At 41.1% G+C, this 20,927-nt stretch overlaps 1 protein-coding gene across 14 annotated transcripts in view; it reads right to left on the bottom strand.

Annotated features, from left to right (window-relative positions):
• Positions 1–20,927, bottom strand: part of plch2a (phospholipase C, eta 2a) — a 174,922-nt gene that overhangs the window by 34,026 nt on the left and 119,969 nt on the right. For all 14 annotated transcript variants that reach the window (XM_039800544.1, XM_039800543.1, XM_039800539.1 and 11 more), the window contains exons 5-9: positions 17,554–17,724; positions 8,796–8,889; positions 7,686–7,889; positions 5,832–5,952; positions 733–904 (exon numbers count right to left, since the gene is read on the bottom strand). In XM_039800544.1, coding sequence (XP_039656478.1) covers positions 733–904; positions 5,832–5,952; positions 7,686–7,889; positions 8,796–8,889; positions 17,554–17,724 — 762 coding nt within the window. The remainder of the gene's footprint in view (positions 1–732; positions 905–5,831; positions 5,953–7,685; positions 7,890–8,795; positions 8,890–17,553; positions 17,725–20,927) is intronic.

A 20,927-nucleotide genomic window follows, 5' to 3' on the forward strand; every position in this document is an offset into this window, starting at 1 on the left:
CCTACTCTGCCTTACTCTGCCTCTGGTTGGCTAACCCTGGTATTCTTACCCTAACCAATCTCACTCCTCTTGCCTAGACCTAACCAATCTAAGCAACGAATGCAACGAATGCAACGAGAACTAGCCAATCAGAGGCAGAGTAGAGCGGGACATTCCTTCGCCATCCTAGGAAACGCAAATTTGCGTGAGAGGAAGTGGAGACGTGTCGTCCATCTTAATATACAGCCTGTACTGCAAACGTACGGTATCAGCTGAGGGCGACATAGATGAGCGTGGCAACATTTTTATCAGCACAGAGCTCCTTTCAGCTGCAAAGTGGAGCCGACTATCCAGAACTGCTCCTGACGTTATCTGTGATCAGCTGGGCTCAGGATTTTGTTTTATAATAATACATACACTGTGCCCAGATAATGAGCCAGCCTGCAGTCTGCAGTTATTAAACACAGTGCATAAACACCTTGTTATTCCCTCCTACAGTCAAGGTTTTTTTTTAATCATCTTCCCCCAAACATGTCATATTCAAACACTTTCTAATCACATCACTTCAATCAGCCCACTACCTCCTGCCTTTGAAGTCTGCTCCGTGAGGTTCAAACTCCAGGTAATAAAACGGTGAGCTGAAATGATCGCCCCGGGGCCTCACTCCTCTCACCAAAGAGAGTAAGTCCCTTTTTAAACACCCAAACTGTACTTTTAAAGCCGTTCGGCCACACCCACGCGCTCCGGCTCTACCTTGACGAGGATCTTGCCCTTGAGGGTTTCTGGCGACGGCAGCCGTCCAGACTCATCGGCTTTGATGTCGGACAGGTCCAGTTTGTCCCCCAGGATCTCAATCATGTACTGGGCCATCTTCTTTTGCTGAGGAACACTGCAGTGGTTCTCGATGGACAGGATGACTGGGTATCTGAGAGATAATCAAGCAACAGGTTGGAGAAAAGAGGACATAGCTTCAAATCTGCAGTTTAGAATGTATGAAAGTCATCATTGAGATTTTTGGTGACTCAACCATGAGTACAGAAAACACACACTGTAAAAAAAATTACAGCGTTGTACCCAGCAGGAATAAAGTACAAGACAAAATACTTGAACAAAGGCAAAACATTCTTTAAGAAGGAACCAGATTTACATTTATTTGCTTAAAAATATATCTTACTCGCGTGGACATTTTTACATTGTAAATTGGCAAGTACATTTTCCCATTTTTCACTATATAATTACACATTTTAATGTTTTATGTATTCATTGCAGTTGGTTAATATTCAATGTACAATTGTTGAACTAATTGGTGTCAGTGTCTGAGGAGCACATTCTTAATTTGACGAATAAAGCTGACAGACGGCTAGGAATTCAAAGTTCTTTAGCGCCGCAAACTGAATATTTGTGCAATCCATCATTTCTGGTTTCACTGGATTGTTTTGATCTCTTAGTGAGCTGATGGATTAACCATTAACTCATATTTAACCTACTCACTTAGCCCCTAATTTATGTAAGAGTGAGGGGTTACTCTTAGTGTTTAAATGCTTTGTGAATCTCAGTTGAACTTTGGTTCGTTGTAAGCATATCATCATGCTTACGTTAGCATTTAGCTCAAGTACAGCCTCACAGGGCCGCCAGAGTGGCCTGTTAGTATCGTTAGTAGTTATTCCAACTCGGCCAGTTGGTTTTGTGAATATCACCCTTAGTGTTTGTCATTGTAATGAATCTGTAATCTTGAGGGAAGCTCACGTTCAATTTCATTTTCAACACATCATCTAAGAGAAAATGTGTTATGTATTTGTCTAGCACGGACACTAAAACTGTCGGTTAGAATGATGACTGTAAAGCTTTTAGACTAGTAGATGTACATGTCAGGAGGGTTCAGTCAACATCTTGTGACATGGTTGTGTCACTTGTGACTGTAACCAAGTCTTTGGTTTAGAGCAGAGGTCTTCAACAGGGGGGCCACCAAATTAGTATATTTTCATTACAGAAAAATACTTTGCACATCTATAACGTGAGACAGGTGTGTCGGAGGAGTATAAGTAAGTCCAAAGCTGCAAAGAACCTCCCGCACACCATTTAACTTGTTTCTTTGCAACTTTTGTAATTTTTTTCAAAAATTTAAATGTCTTAAAGGTCTTATAAAACTAACTTTCTGTCATATTTGCTGAAACTGACCCTATGTTCCAGTAGAACTACATGAAGCAGGTCATTTAAAAAAAATCCAGCTCCTCTGGCACCACCTACAGCCTGTAGTGCGATTTGCAAAAATCCACAGCTCCCTGTTCAGATGCACCAATCAGGGCCAGGGGGGGCGTGTCTAACTGCGTGTATATCACTGCTCATGCACACGCATTCATTCTCCCTTGTGGGGGGAGGGGCTTAGGAGACCGTTTTGGGCTTTAGCTGAAACGAGGAAGGGACTGAGGACGTTGTCGATGTTCAAATTTTTTGGCTAAGTCCTGGATCTTCACAATCCTACCTAGAGCACCTTTAAGATGAATCCAAAAATTTTTTAGCAAATATAAATCAGTCTATTTGTGAAAAAAAAAAAAAACATTGATGATAGGCTTACTGGCCTATAGGTAAGGTAGTCACTAAGGTAGCCATCCACAGATCCAGTTCATCCTAAAGATTCACTGTGCAGCATGAAAACATTTATGAAATCATACCAACAATTATTTTAATAGTTAGGAATTCTTTGCATTAAAACGGTATGTATAAAGGCTTTAGGCTGCACAAACGTTGTTGTAGGCCCAGTTGAATCAGTCCCTCCAGAAAAACGCGATTATGCGATCGCATAATTCAATGCATAATCAGCCAAAGTCCGCATATTTATGCGGGGGCCGCATTTTTCAAATACGCCGCACTTTCGCCGCATAAATTGCGCATAAATTGCACATACATTACCGATTTCCACGCAAAATATGCAGGACTTGCATGATTTCATAATCCCGCGTTTTCGTTCCAAAAAAGTCACATATATCTTAGCAGAAAGTTGAACAATTTTGCGTTTACTTCACACAAGAGCAGCCATTTTCCCGTTGCCATGGGAACGTTATGAAGTGATGTAATTAGGCGACGTGAACGTCATCGAAAAGCAGGGTGTTGGGTGTTGGAGGAATCACTTTTTTTTTTCTCTTTTTCATCAAACCGCAATTTTTGCAAGTTCCTGCAATTTCATCGCATAAATATCCCGCATAAACCATCGCATTTTTTAAGAAAACGTGCCGCATAATCAAGGATTTTTGCACGCAACAATCACAAAAAAACTCTGCATTTTTCTGGAAGGACTGATGAATATGCAACTTGATTTTACGCAATATATGTAGTAGGGGGTCCCTGATCCGTCTCTCTTTCAGTTAAGAGGTCCTTGGCTTCAAAAACGTTGAAGACCCCTGGTTTAGAGCCACTTCAAAATAAAACTCTTCCTTTTGCAGAGGACACCTCAAGTATCCTCTGCAAGAGGACACTTCAGTGCTCTGAAAATGACAATTCAGCTCTCGACAAGACAATCTGTCCCCTGCGAGACATTGGCCGTATGTAAGTGTTGGTATCGCTTGTAAAAAACAAAAATACAATACATAAAAGACCCCCATCATGAATTCTCTTTTATCTGCAGATGAACATTTAATAAATGAGCATGTCTGGATAACCATTTCAATCAATGTATTCAATATTTTCTGTTAGCGTGAAGCGTCTGTGGTCCAGCAATGAAAAACTACAGCAGACTCCTTCACAACCTACTGTACTGGCTGTAAGGATTGCCAGTCTAAGTGGCAGTTGTGTCCCCGTCAGCCCTCTGCAGAGCCTGCTTTTACACAGCGCCCTGGAAAATCTGATGGCTCTTTGACGTTGAATGCAGCCTTTCACCCTGTCCCCTTTTAGCCAATCGTCTGTGGAATACAGTCTCCACGATTGTGCTTTCAAAGCGAGGGAGAACATTTGCACAAAGCGAGTGCTTTTCTTTCATTTTTTTCTCGAGGAGACAGGATCTAAAAATAGAGATTTCTCTCTGACAACTCCAGACTCCGTGCACGTGAGTGAGATTATCACCTCTGATGCGGATTCTGGGGTGGGAGTGGGGGTTGGGGTGGGGGTGTCCGTGTGTATGCTTTCATTTCTCTCTACGTACGTTATGATGTCTCTGTATCTGCACAGGTGAGAGTGAGATGTCATGTTGGATTATAGGGATGCGTCTGTGTATGGTCTGCGCATACAGACGGCTGACAAATTAAAAGGAAAAACATAAATAAATGATTTAAGAAAGATAACGAGGGCAGCTTTCACACAGGACATGAGAGCTCACTGAGTGGTTTGATGAGAATGACAATGATGCCAATCATATTCTTCACAGTAACCAGATCTCAACAAAGTGTATCACCTTTCAGAGATTATTGGGAATGGCGCCATGGATTAATGGGAACGGGATGCGGTTTTGCAGCTCGGTGCGACCTGCTGAAAACAGCTCGACTTTATGCAAATATCTTCAAAGCAAGAGGACAACAAGCAATTAACACAGTGGAACAGGATTAGAACTTGGTGTGAAATAGACCTGTAATCCCAACATCCCAGGTTGTCTATCCTTGGATCTCCTGCCTGTGTCTATCAAATAAAAATGTTGGAAAATATATTTAAAAAGAAAGGTTTGAATCATAAATATGGACGAAAGCTGCAAGCAGCGACGATCGGGGGCCCCTCGCACTTCCCCGCACGTCAGGGCGGCTTAGTACGCTGGCAGTAAATTCTCAGTCCTCAAAGAAGCGCACTGCATTCAGATACACTTTAAGATCAAGCCTGTCTCTGCTCATGTGGATTGATTCTGGATCGTCTATGATCAAATGAAAAGATGTTTACGCATCGCCTCGCACGCCATCGCCACACAGTGACTAAACACCAACACGTCCCACCCCATTAGGGACCGCCTTTTTACAAGCAGACACACAGTGCATCATCACGTTTGAGATGTAAAGAAGCTCTGAGACGTACTAAACCCATCCGACCCTGCAATTGTATTCCTTCCAAGCCTCATTTCTGCCCCATGGTTTTACAATCCAACAGCCTGTGTAATGCAGCGCTGAGATGTGTACTGACAACATATACTGCAGGGGTTATTTTACACATTGAAAGACAGACACACACACACACACACACACACACACACACACACTCTCACACTCACACTCACACTCAATGCAGTCCTTCGAGAAAAATGCTTTTTTGTAATCGTTGCGGGCAAAAATCCTTGATTATGTGGCACGTTTTCTTAAAAAATGCGATGGAATATGCGGGATATTTATGTAATTTTATGCGATGAAATTGCGGGAACTTGCAAAAATTGCGGTTTGATGAAAAAGAGAAAAAAAATGTGATTCCCCCCCCCAACACCCTGCTTTTCGATGATGTTCACGTCGCGTAATTACGTCACTTCAAAACGTTCCCACGGCAACAGGGGAAAATGGCTGCCCTTGTGTGAAGTAAACGCAACATTTTTCAACTTTCTGCTGAGATATATGTGACTTTTTTTGCAACAAAAATGCGGGGATTATGAAATCGTGAAAGCAGCCGCATATTTCGCGTGGAAATCGGCAATTTATGCGGCGAAAGTGCGCCGTGTTTGAAAAAATTCGCTGATTATGCATTGAATTATGCGATCGCATAATCGCGTTTTTCTGGAGGGACTTTCAGTGGAAAGAGGATTAAACATGAACGTGATGTATTGGAGTTTTCTGACTGTGAACAAAATAATAACAGTGAAACGTGTGTGTCTGTGTGTGTGTGTCTGTCTGCCTTTGTGTGTGCCTGTGCGTGTGCCTGTGCGTGTGTGTGTGTGTGCGTGTGTGTAAACATACTCATTCTTGACGAAGGCGTACTTGTTGATGGTCTCGATGACGTCTTTGAAGAGGATCTTGGAGGTGAGGGTGTAGCCGTGGTGGACGATGGGCTCACCGTCCTGTCCGTCCCAACAGTCCACTTTGGACAGGAAAGACAGAGGAGATGATGGTCATGAAGGAGCTAACTAAAGATAAAAAATTAAATAAACAGTTCAAACCGGTATTGGTAAAACTGTCCTGGCCTAAACCAAATCCCACGTGCGTCTGTGATTAGTTGAGTTGATATTTTCGGAATAATTAAGTAGAGTTCATCTATTTTTTTCCACTTTGTTGTTTGAACTTTAGCTGCTGCTCGTGCAGCTCCTTTCCCAGTAGAAACTCCACAGTTTAGGTATTTAACTGCGTGAAATAGAAATGTACATATTATACATATTTATTAACTAAGACATCTTTATTTCCCACCAAACCAACTACCCTTTTATAAAGATTTTTTTTCTCCAAATCCCTTATAATAAAAACAGCTTCAATAAGAGGATTTAGAACTAGGTTTAAATTCATTCCTAAGGGCGTGTTCAGACCCGCAAAAGATGATCTGGCGAGTTGCCGCAGGGTTTTGCGGTGCTGTGGGAGTGTCACTGAAATAGCCCATTTGTGTGACGTACTGTTGTGTTATTTAACCCCCCCCCTCCCCCCAAATGACTCTCACACCGCCTTAAAACCGACTGACAAGTCTGATCGCCGGTTACATGATGGCCACCGCATTTGTGACCATCAGTTTGTTTCTCTAGAAGTTGAATCGGTCTCAACTTTCCTTGGCTCTCCGCTGCGGCACCGCCCGCCTCCTAAATGCACTACCAAAATGAACGGGAAGACCTGCGTTTTCGCTGCACTGTCTGACGGCCCGACGCAGTCAGTGTGAATGCAGGGTAACGCCAATGCAAAGTTGATTATTTGCCTTATGAGGTAGAATTCCTTACTTGTATTGTCTCTACAAGGGCTTCACAGAACAATCCTGTGTTTATTAAGATAGTATCTATATCTTCCACTCCAGGCACTCCTAAAGTTAAACTCCATGCCTTCTCTTTTCTGGTGTTGTCCTGATAAAAAATATGTGATATCTTATTATGTTTTTCAACCTCCAAGATGAATCTCTCGCTGTTTCACTTCCTGCCTGGCTGTCTGGCTGAACGGCTCGCGTGAAAATAGACCTGGCGCGTATCTTTAGCGGAGCTTCTGGGATGCGCCGCGGCGCAGCTGGTGGAATATCGATCAGAGCGGTGGCGCAAAATGTGGGTAGGCGCTATATGCGGCGCATAGGGGGCGCAGCACCATGGGGGCGCCAAAGCGATGGTAAAAAAAAAAACATATTTTCTATATGTCGTTGCTGTTGTGCATTTCTAAATCATTTCTGCATTTCCTCAACGTTATATAACATTTTAGAGGACTAACAGGCTAGAGTAGGCGCCCTGTCTCATAAGATTCCATCATAGGATGTTGACATAGAAGAGGGAGCGGGGAGCGAGGGGCGCTGAGCGAGCAGGTACGAGTAGTGAGTTGTCGTCTATGGAAAAAGATAAAGCAAAAAAAAGCTGTAAATAAGTGGATGGTGAAAGGCAACAGGTAGGATTTAAAGTGTGACGTCTGTGCTTGGAGGCTTGCAAATACTCATGTTAACAGACAAAATTGTTGCTGCATACCCCTCTGACACTGGGTAGTTGCGCCCCTGAATCATTGACTTGAATGGCCGCGATTGCTCATGGGGAGGGCAGTGCTACTTGCTTCTTTTTTTTTTAAATGACGCTATTGTTTAGCCCTACCTTAAACTGTGCCTGTGAGAGCACACTGTAAGTGTGTCCACATGTCCATACAGACCTTCTACACAGCGACAGCCGGCCTGCAGCACCCAGGCGTACATGTCCACCCTGGACTGTGACATCAGCTGGTCACCCATCAGGTAGGTGTTGTGTGAGGAGGCGATGAAGTAGTTGCACAGCGGCTGCTTCATGTCCTGGTTCACGTTGTAGTGCTCCGAGTTAAAGATGTCTCCCGCTGGGCTGCGCATGTAGTTCGTAATACCTGGAAGAAGGTTAAAAACCTTTTTTTTACAACTTTCTTTATTATTTTACCCTTTAATCTAAAGTGTAGCTTGACAAAGCGGTCCGCTGTGGGTCAGAGAGAAGGTCTTTTTAAATTCATGTGGAAAAACGTTCGCTATCAATTAGAAACCTGCAAACAATCAATATTACCAAAAGACTATGGACTTTGCAACGGACTACATACTAAAATCTGTGCTGCTTTCAATGACACCGACATTTCACTTTTTAAAAAGAAGGAAAAAAATCACATCACACGGCACTGTAGCACTGAACATGCTCTAAAGTGCGAGTCCCTTTGGCCAAAAGCATCTGCTAAATGAATGAAATATTCAGAAAATTATAAAAATAAAAAAAATAGCAGATTCTTCAAAGCTTAAAGCTACTGGACGCCGTAGACAGACACACAGCAGGCCCAGTGGCTGGAAAATTACAAAATTCTGACATGCTGGGAAACATTTTAAAAAACAACCCCACTGTTATTCAGTACTAAAAGGGAATTCTTTTAATAGGGATCTTACATTTTACATTTACAGAGTATTTAATGAAATGGAAAACTTCCATGACACTAGAGGAAACTACCAGCGCTCGGTTTATTTCGAACACAAGAGAACTTGATGGTGAAGAACTGAAGTGAAGAAAAAATGTGTCCAAAAATCGTTAAAAACAAAATAAGTGTAAAAAACTTTAACAAAAGGTGTCAAAAAAAGTGACAAAAACGTCAAAATAAATCGTCCAAAACATTTCAAAACATAACAGTTGAGGGAGGACCCCTAAACCACCCGCCAAATACCTGTACCTAAGTCCTTCACAAACCTTGTAAATAAAGGTTAAATAAAAATAAAAAACACAAGAGAGCTTAATGGTAACGAAGTTAAAGGAGACTTACCATCAATTCCCAAAGCTCCCTGCTTCTGGTTCTCAGAGCACGGCTCAAATTTGTTGATAATCTCCAGGCAATGGTCCTTGGTCACATTGGTCATCTACAAAATGACATCAATTCATGTCAAGCAACAACGTTATGTATATGCAACAGAATACTAATACACAGATTCTTCGTGAAGAAAATCCCCTTGGAAGAATTAGGGGGATGGTATGGATAAATAAAGGATAATCCAGTTAGGAGAGCTCCCTATATGTCATGTTTTCTGTCCATCCTGTTTGTCTGGTAGCTGCCCCTTAAAGCCCCCCCCCCCTCCTATTAATGAATCAATCAATCAATCACATCCCATCACTGTTCCTCATTTAAAGGGGGTGGGGCAGGACCACCTCTCGCCTCTCAAACTGTGTCTAATCCGAATTGACTTTATTGTCATTGTGAGTACATATCACAAAATTAAAAGCTACTACTTAATGGTGCAAACATGAAAACACACACATTAAACCAGCGGTGGAAGGTTTCGGATCCTTTACGTAAAAGTGCTAATACCACACTGTAACAAATACTCTATTACGTAACTAAAAGTCCTGCATTGAAAATGTTACTTGTGTAAAAGTATGTAAGTATCATCAGGAAAACGTACTTAAAGTTTTAAAAGCAAAAGTACTCAATGCAGAAAAATCCTCACATTTTAGAAAGTGTTTAATGGTCTAATCATTTCAGCTGGACTTGTAGGACTGTATATTGTTGGGAAGTTTAATTTATAATAAAACAGATTGCATAAACTACATGTGTTTTGTGTTCAAAAATCTGTACACTTACAAAGTTCTCAATGCTTCGGTTAACATTTAGGGATCCTCATTATGCTACCGTGGAAGTGGGCTGATATTTAGAGTCTTTTTAGTGGTATGAATAGCGATCTGTTTTTACTTTCCCTGTGCGCCGAATACTAGCGTTGGAAGCTAATCAGCGGTCCGCGCTAGCTTCTTTCAAGCTGCAAACACATTCGATTAGCATGAAAACATGTCCCAGAGAACGACCGAGTGGGTACACATCTGTCATTAACCCCTAGGTTCGTTTTGGCGCCAGAATTGTCCTTTAAGTACAGTACTTGATAACTTGGTTACCTTCCACCACTGCATTAAGCTAAGAACACGGATCAGAGAATGTGAAGATGGTAAAGAGATTCAAACTAGAGTAAATAGTGAAATCATTTAATAATTTACTCGCATTGCACATGATTGCATAAAGTGTAAGTGCAGGTGCAGCATAAGGGGATGAGAGTGGTTATTGTTTTTTTTTTGTGATTTAATGTGCAAATGGCTAAAACCTGTTCCTGAATCTGGACGCGCACGTTTTGTCGGACCTAGAACTCCTCCCAGAGGGCAACAGTTCAAAGAGGAGAGCCAAGAGGTCAGTGTGTATGAACAATGAGAGAGAACAAGGCTTTGGCTGGCTAACCTGGTGAGACATTATTCCCACAGGGTTATTTCTATTTTAGAAAATCTGTTTCCAGCCCACTCCTTAAGTACTAAGCTGGGCGAGTGTCTAAAAGGATGGAGTCCACCACTACCCATCTCGACTTTATCTGGATGAGAGAATGCCGTGTGGAGAGTCAATCCCGAAACTCAGCAGATGACAGCCCATATCCCTTCTCACTGTGGGTTGGCACCGAAAAAAGCTTGCTGGGCAGCAGAGAGCTCAGAGGCCGCTGCCGGCTCTCAACACTGGCACACTTACTGCACACACAGTGCGCTCTCAGAGCCTTTCTCTATTTCAACAAATATGTGAGAACGCATAGACATATTGCTGAAATCCTTTACTTTTATTTCCATTTTTTTGGAGAGTTATGTAAACACATACATGGCGTTAACTAGGGGTGTTGAAATCATTCATTGCATCGATGCATGGCGATGCGGCCGATTCTGCATCGATGCGGTGACAGACCATAATCGATTATTGCCTAATGATGTTGCTTGTTGATTTTCCGGTCGCTGCTTTTTTTTGGTCCGTTTTTCGGCTGTGTTCAGATTGCGCTACATTCAGGAAGTGTCTTTTTTTAAGAGCAGATACAATAAAAAGGGGAGTTCATAAATAACTGACCGCTTGAATTTGTTGATGAAAACCGTGTGTCGTAATATCAAATAATTTTGAGGAGGTGACGCGTCGTGATGCATGGGGATATCGAATCGGATCAATTCGTTGACAGGATAATCGTAATCGAATCGAAAAGACGAGGGTTGCACGATATTGACAAAATGTGATAATGCGATATCGATTATGAATATTGTGATATAGATATTAATTTCAATATTTTTAAACATACAGTATGTAAAATTACAAAAACTTACGGGAAAACGCATCAAAATAGAATCATAACAAATGAAACAGGACATGTTCTACTGGTTGGACAGTATAAAATATATAAATAAAGAGAACAGGACATGTTCTACTGGTTGGACAGTATAACATATATAAATAAAGAGAACGGGACATGTTCTACTGGTTGGACAGTATAAAATATATAAATAAAGAGAACGGGACATGTTCTACTGGTTGGACAGTATAAAATATATAAATAAAGAGAACGGGACATCTAGATAAATAATAAATAAAGAGAACAGGACATGTTCTACTGTTGCAGTATAATATATAATAAAGAATGTTTATGTATTAATATGTTTGTTTCTTTAGTATAACATAATAATAAGCATTATTCGTTAATATGGGAAATAAATAAAAGGGACTGTTCTACTGGTTGGACAGTATAAAATATATAAATAAAGAGAACGGGACATGTTCTACTGTCAGTACAATATAAAAAGAGAACAGGACATGTTCTACTGGTTGGACAGTATAACATATATAAATAAAGAGAACAGGACATGTTTTACTGGTTGGACAGTATAAAATATATACATAAAGAGAACGGGACATGTTCTACTGGTTGGACAGTATAAAATATATAAATAAAGAGAACAGGACACAACTTTTCTTTCGCTTCTCTGATTCGTTCCGTTTTGTTGTCTCTATCTATTTCTTCACACTGTCACTCTGTCGAAATATGCACACACTTGGTACGCTCCATAGGGTTTGTCACGTAGTGGACCCGTGCTCTGACGTGCACTAACATGTGCAAGTGGCACGGTAACCACGGTAACTGGCCAATGAGACATGATCATTACAGCGTTTCAAGCTCTAAATCAAAACACAACTAAGCCACACAGCCAACGGACGGGACGCAGCAATATCGATATATTGCGATAATGATATTGAGTCGATATATCTTGCACCCCTAGATATAATATTGCGCAACGTGATATTGCGATAACGATATTGAGTCGATATATCTTGCACCCCTACTTGAGACCAGTGAAGATTCACACCCCTAGTGTTAACTAGCAATTTTAGTGGATTTTTGATTGCAGACAAAATTACATAATCATAATTTACTTGTGAAAACACTATAATTGACTATAATAACCACTTTCTAAAGCCCTGAAATACTGAATTGCTCTTGACACAAGTCAGTGCTGTTGAGTTTGACATAGTCTGGCTCACCAGATGTACAGTCATGTCCCCGCCCTTCCACTATCTCCGCTATCTATTTCGCAAGGGCGCCGGCAAGGCATTCGTGGCTTAGCCCCGCCCAGGACTCTTGGGATTGGTTTAAAGAAATACAAACAACCCAGAGGGTCACCCCCCCCGCATCCCAGAACAGATAAGTAGATAAGCCAGGGGTAGGCAACCTGCAGCTCCGTAGCCCCTCTCCAGTTGGTCCCTGTGGCTTTGACAAAAGGTTATATATCTCCACATTTGTATATTATCACAGCCTAAAGTGATTCTTGCATTCCTCATGTACATCCACAAAAATGTGTGTCATAGCCTTCGTACATCTACAGCCCGGCGCCTTATCCTCTAAATTTTGCAAAACCAACATAGCGGTCTTGGGTTTACATAGACCAGCTATGGCTTCCCATTCCAAAAAATAGAGAAGTCTCAGAGGAAAATAGAGAATTTAATAGTGCAAGGACAGACAGATATATATATGATTTCATTGCCAACGCTGCTGGCTTACTGGTATGCGTGATCTGCAGGCGAGATACTGTATTAGCAAACAACAAAAAGTTGTATTGAAAGACACTCCCAGGCTGCATTTGCTGAAAAAAGTATCTGGCTCGGGGATGAGAGGAAGAGAAAGCAGAGCAGAGCAAATTAATTTAGAACTGGATTTAATCTCCAAACTCCACTTCTGCTGCTAGTTTTGTGTCAGCTCTAGAGATAGTAAGGCGTGGAAAGCCATTCACAGATGGTGAAGAATTTTTCTTTAAAAATATCGAAGCATCTCTTCTTAGACTTCAAATATGAAACTGAGATAGTTCGGAAAAATTTAAGATATGCCCCTCTCCGAAAAAAAAAACTGTCAAAGACTAAGAATAAAGACATAAAAATGGCAACAAACATCATCATATATTGAATGCTCATTTACACTTTAGTAATGTTGATGAGCTAATTTAGAAATAAAAGACTGTAGGGATTGGTATCGGGAACCGGGACTAATCTGAACTTTAATGTAACGTGTCAGAGAATTTCTTCTTGTTCTCTCAAAAACGAGTACCACCAATGCTTTGTGACGGGCCTTTAATCGGCTTTAATTACATGGCAGCTTTTATTTCAGAATTTAACTATGTATGTATAAGTCTACATAAGTCTATATCAGGGATGGACAACATTGATTGTAGAGAGGGCCACAAATATGTTATCCTCAGTACCTGAGGGCCAGATTGTGACTGTGCACTTCCACCAGTAGGATACTGTAACCCTTATCATTACAAGCCAAGCCAAGAATAGCTACTAAATTAATGAAAACAACTAAATATATACCAGTAATTAAAGTTTATTTAACCAGCATCTCTATCTTTCATATTCAAATGCATTTAGTAATGCTTTTATTCATTTGATGATTACACAGTAACCAAACATCCACATTCCTGAATGATATACAATTATTCCAATGCAGTGACAAAAATCATCATTCAATAAAGGTACAACTATTTTCTGATTGTGTTTCCAGGCACATAGATTTGCATTGAATTTTTCCGTAAAGATAATCGGTTTCCCATCTTGCCTGGAAGACACGGTTCTCTTGGTCCAGTTTTCTTTTTTGGCCGCTCCAGTCTCTCTTCCCGCTGTTGCCGGTCAAGACCTGACGAGGCCGCAGTTGCTTGGCAACAAACCTCTGGCCTTTTGAGGGAGCGCCCTTTAACGGTGGACAGTATAGTTACAATTGGAAAGTAATGGGTCGCTTGCTCCCAATGCCTGTGAAACCAACAATTTGATTTGGAAATTGATTGGGAGTGAGGACACGAGCCAGGGGCCACCAGTTGCCCATCCCTGGTCTATATCAATGAAATTCAATTTGATATTAAGTAGAGTTTGTACATTAATAATACAGTAACAGGACTTATTGTTCATATATTAGATACTCAATAATATGGAAAGATGATAAAGTATAATGACCAATGTAAGCATGGTGTTAGGCCGGTCACACACTGGATGCGTCGTGCGAGCATGTCAGCTGCGTGACGTGTCCGTTTATATTTCGGCTCCCATGGTAACAGGTTAGAGCTTACACACGTGACATGCGCGTCTCAGGCGCGACTTGAGCCGCACCAAAAACGCGTGCCTGCTAGAAATAGAACCGACGCCTATTTTTCACGCAAGACGCAAGCGTGTTGGAAGCGTTTCCAGGCAAAATAGAATAGGAAAAGATGTTTATATGTCGTTTAGATACAAATACATATTAATAAATGACATTTTGATGTTTGAAAGTCTCGAGGTTTTGATATAAATGCAGATATAAGATGTTGTCTTTGCTGTAATCAAATCAGTATATATTTATGTTTAACATGGTATTTCATTTTATCAATGGGAAACATACATGTGTCCAGACAAGGCTACAGCAGCAGCAGTGCCGCGTCAGACATGTTTCTGGTGTGCAAAGACATAGAAAAATCCACGCAGCTGACACGCAACAGAAACGCCACGCTCACGCCACGCAGGCAGTGTGTAACCGGCCTTAGTTGGTCCATCCTCATTGTGTTCTCTTCACTTGTGAAACCAAACTTTCCTCCTTGGGAACATATTTTAGTTTTAGACTGCGTGTGAACAGATACTATTGTCATTGAACACATTGCAGTCTGTTACCAGTTCCACAGGGATTCAGTAAGACACACAGCCCTCAGCCACACTCTGAACGGACACTTGAATACACAACCCGGAGTGTTTCACATTGTCGTATTTCTTATTTGAGGCACAAAGAAACCGATACCAACACAGTCTGTAGTTACTGAGACAACTCTGCTGTATCTTGGCATCATCTCAAAACAAATCACTTCACAAAACTGAACACTTGCTAAATTTGGAGAAAAAAATACAGCCCACCTGAGCGGAGCGGACGTCTAGCTTTCCAAACAGAACCGTCTGGTTTTGAAGTGACAGTTTCTACACATTAAAACAGCCTGCTGGAGTTTAAATTAGCTGTAGGTAAGTGCACACTGGGTGTTTAAAGAAGAACGAGCTGTTAGGCTCATTTGCTACTTTTTATTTTTCATGCGATGGTATAATTAGCGAGGAGGTGAACGTCATCCATAAACCCTCTATAATTGCTTGTCAAGTGCTGTGATGGTACAGTACGAATGCTAATATCGCTGTAGGGCCCTCACTGTCTACATTTCCCTTAAATTAAGCACCCCTTCCCAGTGGCTACTCCGTTAAGCTTTTGACCACCCACCCTGCAGGAGCTTAAAACAAGGAGCATTTGGGGTTTTTCAAAACTGCGATAGAGCAGAAAGAACACAAACTTCTGCCTACGTTTCTGAAGCCACCCAGGAGGGGCTTTTAAATTTGATTGCTTCAGTATTCAGAGAGCACCTCTGTAAGGTCTTGAGCATTAAATGGCCACTGGTTGGCCACTACTACACAAGTAAATTGGGATGATGGCAACGGAAATATCCATGCTTGGGAGGATAATGTCTGTTTTTTCCTAAAAAGAATTACCTTTTAATGGAGCAAGGAATCCATAATATATTAATAGTCAAGACTGGTTTTTAAAATCACATTATATACAGTTTTATTTAAACATTTACAAAGGGGAATCATTAAAGTTCCTCCAGGAAACAGCGGGAGCCCAGACCTGGTTAGCCTAGCTTAGCATAAAGACTTGAAGCAGCTAAGGCAGCTCTGTACAAAGTATGAAAATACAACTACCAACGCATCTCAAGCTCAGTGATTAACATGCTGTATGTTTGTTTAATCTGCACGCCAACGGAAATGTAAAAAAATACATGGGGCTGAGTTTTTAAATGGAACCTATTATGCTTTTCCGGATTTCTGTCATATCTATAATGTTACAATGACAATTTTAATGTTAAAACGTGACCAGAGCTTCAAATAATGAGGTAACCTTATTACAGAGAAATCCCAGTGAGCAAAAACCTCAGATTTCCCAATGTTCTGAACGCTTTCAACCATTTTTTTCTCCGTGTCACGTAACTCGGAGCTGAGTTTCTATGATTGGTCTAGGTAGGCTATTGCAGTTTTTTCAGGCTACTGCTGTGTTTACATAGGAGTAGCTACATGCTAAGTCAGGGAAACCTGTAATCTTGGCTGCCATTGTTGTTAATTTCTCCCCGATTTCGGGTCACATTATTGCTGAAACATATCCAGTTGGGTAGTATTTGGTTCAGAAGCTATTATCCGCGGTTTTTGAAGGTAGAAAGAGCTGCTTTATTCCATTACAGTCCATTACTAACTACAAGTAGCTGCATGGTTATGCCAGGGAAACCTGTAATCTTGGCTGCCATTGTTGTTAATTTCTCCCCGATTTCGGGTCACATTATTGCTGAAACATATCTGGTTGGGCAGTATTTGGTTTAGAAGCCTTTATTGGTAATTTTTCACAGTACAAAGTCCTGCTCTATTGCAGTCAGCCTTACGCTCGGAGTACTCTATACTGACGACGTTTCATTTCCGCTTTCTTTGTGTTGGCATTCTAAACTCTTTATTTATGAGGACTATGGATCTCTGCAGGGTAAATCCAGACAGCTATTTAGACTATCTGTCCAATCTGAGTTTTCTGTTACACGACTAAAACAACCTTTGAACGTACACGTTCCACCAAAACAAGTTCCTTCCTGAGGCTATTTTTCAGAGGAACCGTTGCTCCGTCCATTGCTTAGCGCCGCCCAAGACGATTGTGATTGGTTTAAAGAAATGCCAATAAACCAGAGCACGTTTTTCTCCCTTCCCGGAATGCTGTGTGGACTAGCCAGACCCTCCTCCGCAGCGCTGTGGAGGAAGGTCTGGCAATGCGAGACTAGGCTCGGAGTGCAACAACAGAGGAGATTCCAGAGACTCAGGGACATGCGGAAGCACGCTGACCAATCAGAGCTGACTGGGCTTTCTTCAGGAAGGGGGCTTAAAGAGACAGGCGCTCCAACAGAGCGTTTCAGACTGAGCGTGACTACCGCTGCAGCAGCCATGGGCAGTATGAGAAAAATTAAGTGTTTTGTTGAACATTAAAGCATGTAAACATGTTCTAATATAATCACAAAATACAAGTATGAATCGGAAAACAGTATATAATAGGTGTCCTTTAAGCTGTCCGTCCTGAGTCCAACAATGTTAGAGGAGTGCAATGATAAATCAGTGGAGTAACTTTTCAATGTCAATCTTAGCACAAATTGAAATGCCAAAATGCAGATACCTTTTGCTCAGTCTCCAGGAAGCGGGCCAGGTCGTCTGTGTCGAGGTGGTCTTTGTGGTTGCTGTAGGTGAGCATGAGGAGGTACAGATCCCGACGGGTGGACATCATCTTGTAGAAGGAGCAGAACTCCTCAAAGTCCAACGTCCCCTGGTTGTCATCTGTGTCCGCCTCCTACACACCAGGTACAAGGAACACTGTTGCTTAGTTTTCCCCAACAAGTCAAGACAAGTCAACTTTATTGTCAATTCTGCAATATGTGCCAGACATACAGAATACAGCAATTGAAAATAAGTTTCTCTCCGACCCACGGTGCAATAAGGACACGTTCAACAAGTATAATGTAAAAGATAATAAATATATATAATTAAAGATTAAAAATATAAGTACTATATAAAATGTAAAAATAAAGATAAGTAATATGTACAAATAAGATAAAGAAAAATGCATAATATATACAATTAAAAAAGATGAGTAATATGTACAATACAGTAATTCATTCTAAATAGTGCAAATGTTTGGCTAAATCAAACCGTACAGACAACTAAAGATAAAGATATTGAAATGTGCAATAGAAAAGGAAGAGTTCCTGAATGTCTTCTTTTTCAAAATCCCCTAAAACTACTACTACTGACACTGGCAATTTAGTCTTTCAGGGTGGACAGTCTGTTGATTTATCACTACTCTTGCACTTGGACCTCAGGATAAAATGGAAATTACTGTATTCCCTTTGAAATGAGCAATCTGTAATATATATATATATATATCTATAAAACGTCAACTTCCCTGACAGCAGATGTATATAAATAACTTAAAATATTATTCTAGGCATTTAGATATGTACTCTATGTCTATGTTTAATGACAACTTTTAATTGGATTTTGTTTCATATGGTGTTCATTTTGTTCATTTTTAATCCACGAGAGTTTTAGTCAAAGTCAACTTCACCCTTCTTGTTTTAGTACATTTTTAGTTGACAAAAACACTTGTCAAGTCTTGTTTAGTTGAAGATGAATAAACTGAAGATGAATAAACTAGTTTTTGTCAAGACCAAGTATTCAAACGTCAGCAAACAAGCCCGCTTAACATCTACCGCATTATAGTCTCAGAGAAATGGTACTTACAACATGAGAGACTGTCTGGCCTACAGTACATTCAGAGATGTTCTGAACGCTGACAAAAAAATAAATATTATAACATTATTATTCAGTTGGAACAAAACAAGAGCAACAAGAGCTTAAATAATAGAAACCATACCGAAGTTTTTTTTTTAAAGACTAAAAAACAGCAACAGAATTTGCCTCTACTTACTGAATCTTTCCAAACCAGTTTCAGAGTTGCAGACCCCAATAATGTCAAGATCCAAAAGAAATAAAGCCCCATTTATGCTATCAAATGAAGCTCAGCGCAAATTCTTTCAGAAATACTTCTAAATTCTTCAATCGCCAAGATCTCTCCCTAAAACTTTCAGCTGTTAAGAGGCGTTCACTTTTCAGTAAGCCAACTAGAATTGGCCATGAAATTCATGATCCAATCACAGCATGACATCCTGCTTTAAATGTCTTCTCCTTACTAGCTGTCTTTTCAGGCAAGCGTGCAACCCTCCTCCTCCCCTTCCACCTCCAGGGATCGTCAACCACTGCAACCTGAGTCCCTTTCCGGCAGACAGGTCCTTCATTCGGTCTACGGGTGGGGGGAATATGTCTGGCTTCTCCACCCTTTTAAAATTGTTTTAATTATGGAGTCTAATCCCCAAAGACTCTGTACAGTTCATATTATGCTTATGTACAATAAATCTTTGCATATGTGCAACGAAGTCTCTCCTGATTGAAATAGGGGTGGGAATCACAGGGTACCTGACGATACGAAACACGGCTCCCGATACCGATAATATCATGATACAGCAACTCTGCGATAATCAATATATTGCTAAACAATCCCTTTAATGATACGTCACAATATGGGTCTAACTATGAATACAAAATGCCCGTGAAAAGGTTAAGTGCAGTTTTTCTCTTTTTATTCACTGCAAGTCCAAACTGTTAGAAAACAGACGTGTACTTTAATGTTTTATTTAAAGCACTTTGAATTGCCCTGTTGCTGAAATGTGCTATACAAATAAAGCTGCCTTAGCCTTGCTAAAATAGCAGTTGAACCGTTTTAACAGAAGTAACAGTAGTTTGATTCAATGTTAATTCATTATCATCTTTGTGTACGTTCTTCCCTAACTGTTTTCAGCTCATATCACAATGATAGGTTTGAATGTCTCGTTGTAATAAGCTGGAAAGAGACTGTGTCAGCATACAAAACGAGAGTCCCGCAGGGGGGGGTCACATCACGACCCGTGTAATCCTTGCCTTCTTTTTGACTGAAGAGGTCTGCGACCGGCTCCATATGCCAAGCAGCACTGGAGGCAGCCACTCACTGCAGGGCAATGACGTCTGTGCCAGTTGGAGCTTGGCCTCCGAGCAGCTTAGAATACTACACACACTGGGCTTAGAGAGCGATAGATCGAACATGACTCTCTCCTTCCATAGCGAGTGAAAATGATTCTACGAGCTTTTTATTATTTGACAGGACACTTGACATTTAAAAAGGGAGGAGATGTATCCCAGAGTTCCCCTACAAATTAAGTGCTGCACTGGGTCCCCTGCTTGAAGATCTCCCCACCTTCCCACAGCTAAAGAATTTCATTATTATAGGTTTATATTGAAAGATCAAGTGTTAATGTTAAATCCTAGAGGCTTTGACACTGGGTAAAGAATAAAATGAATGTACCAGGGACTACTGTGGGACATGAAATTGAGTGATGGCCTGGAATGACTGAATGGATGTAAAATGGAAGTGAAAACACTGAATTTCATAAAGACATGGATGAACAAACCACACTGAATGTGGATTGGTCACATCCTGAAAATACACTTGATAAGGTGAGGATCACCGCCAATACCGATCCAATGGATTAGATCAGTATATGTCTAAAATGTCTTTCTCCTTGAACGGAAGCACCAGTTGAACAAACAAAGGCGGTGGTGCCCGATCAGAGGACTCAGCCAGCCAGTGCCGCACCTCAGCAGAGCGTCGTGGCATTACGCACGGCCGCACCATGTTAACCATCATTGAATTGCCTAAAAATGAAAACAGGCTGCTGCAGTACAACCATACAGATCTCTACACACATTAGACTATTCGGTTATAACCACATAGCTCCGTTCTTGGCTGAGATGGACAGCATAGCGTTGCAGTGTTTCAATGTTTACACCGCCAGCAGCTAGCGGACATTTAAGCATGGTCTATGGTCTCTGTGGTGTTCCCAGCGCTAGGTGCGTAGGCTATAATAGGACGTCACCACAAGTGGGGAGAGGTTGCTTTGTCAA

This window comes from Perca fluviatilis, chromosome 5 (genome assembly GCF_010015445.1).
Source record: "Perca fluviatilis chromosome 5, GENO_Pfluv_1.0, whole genome shotgun sequence".
NCBI classification, from domain to species: Eukaryota; Metazoa; Chordata; class Actinopteri; order Perciformes; family Percidae; genus Perca; species Perca fluviatilis.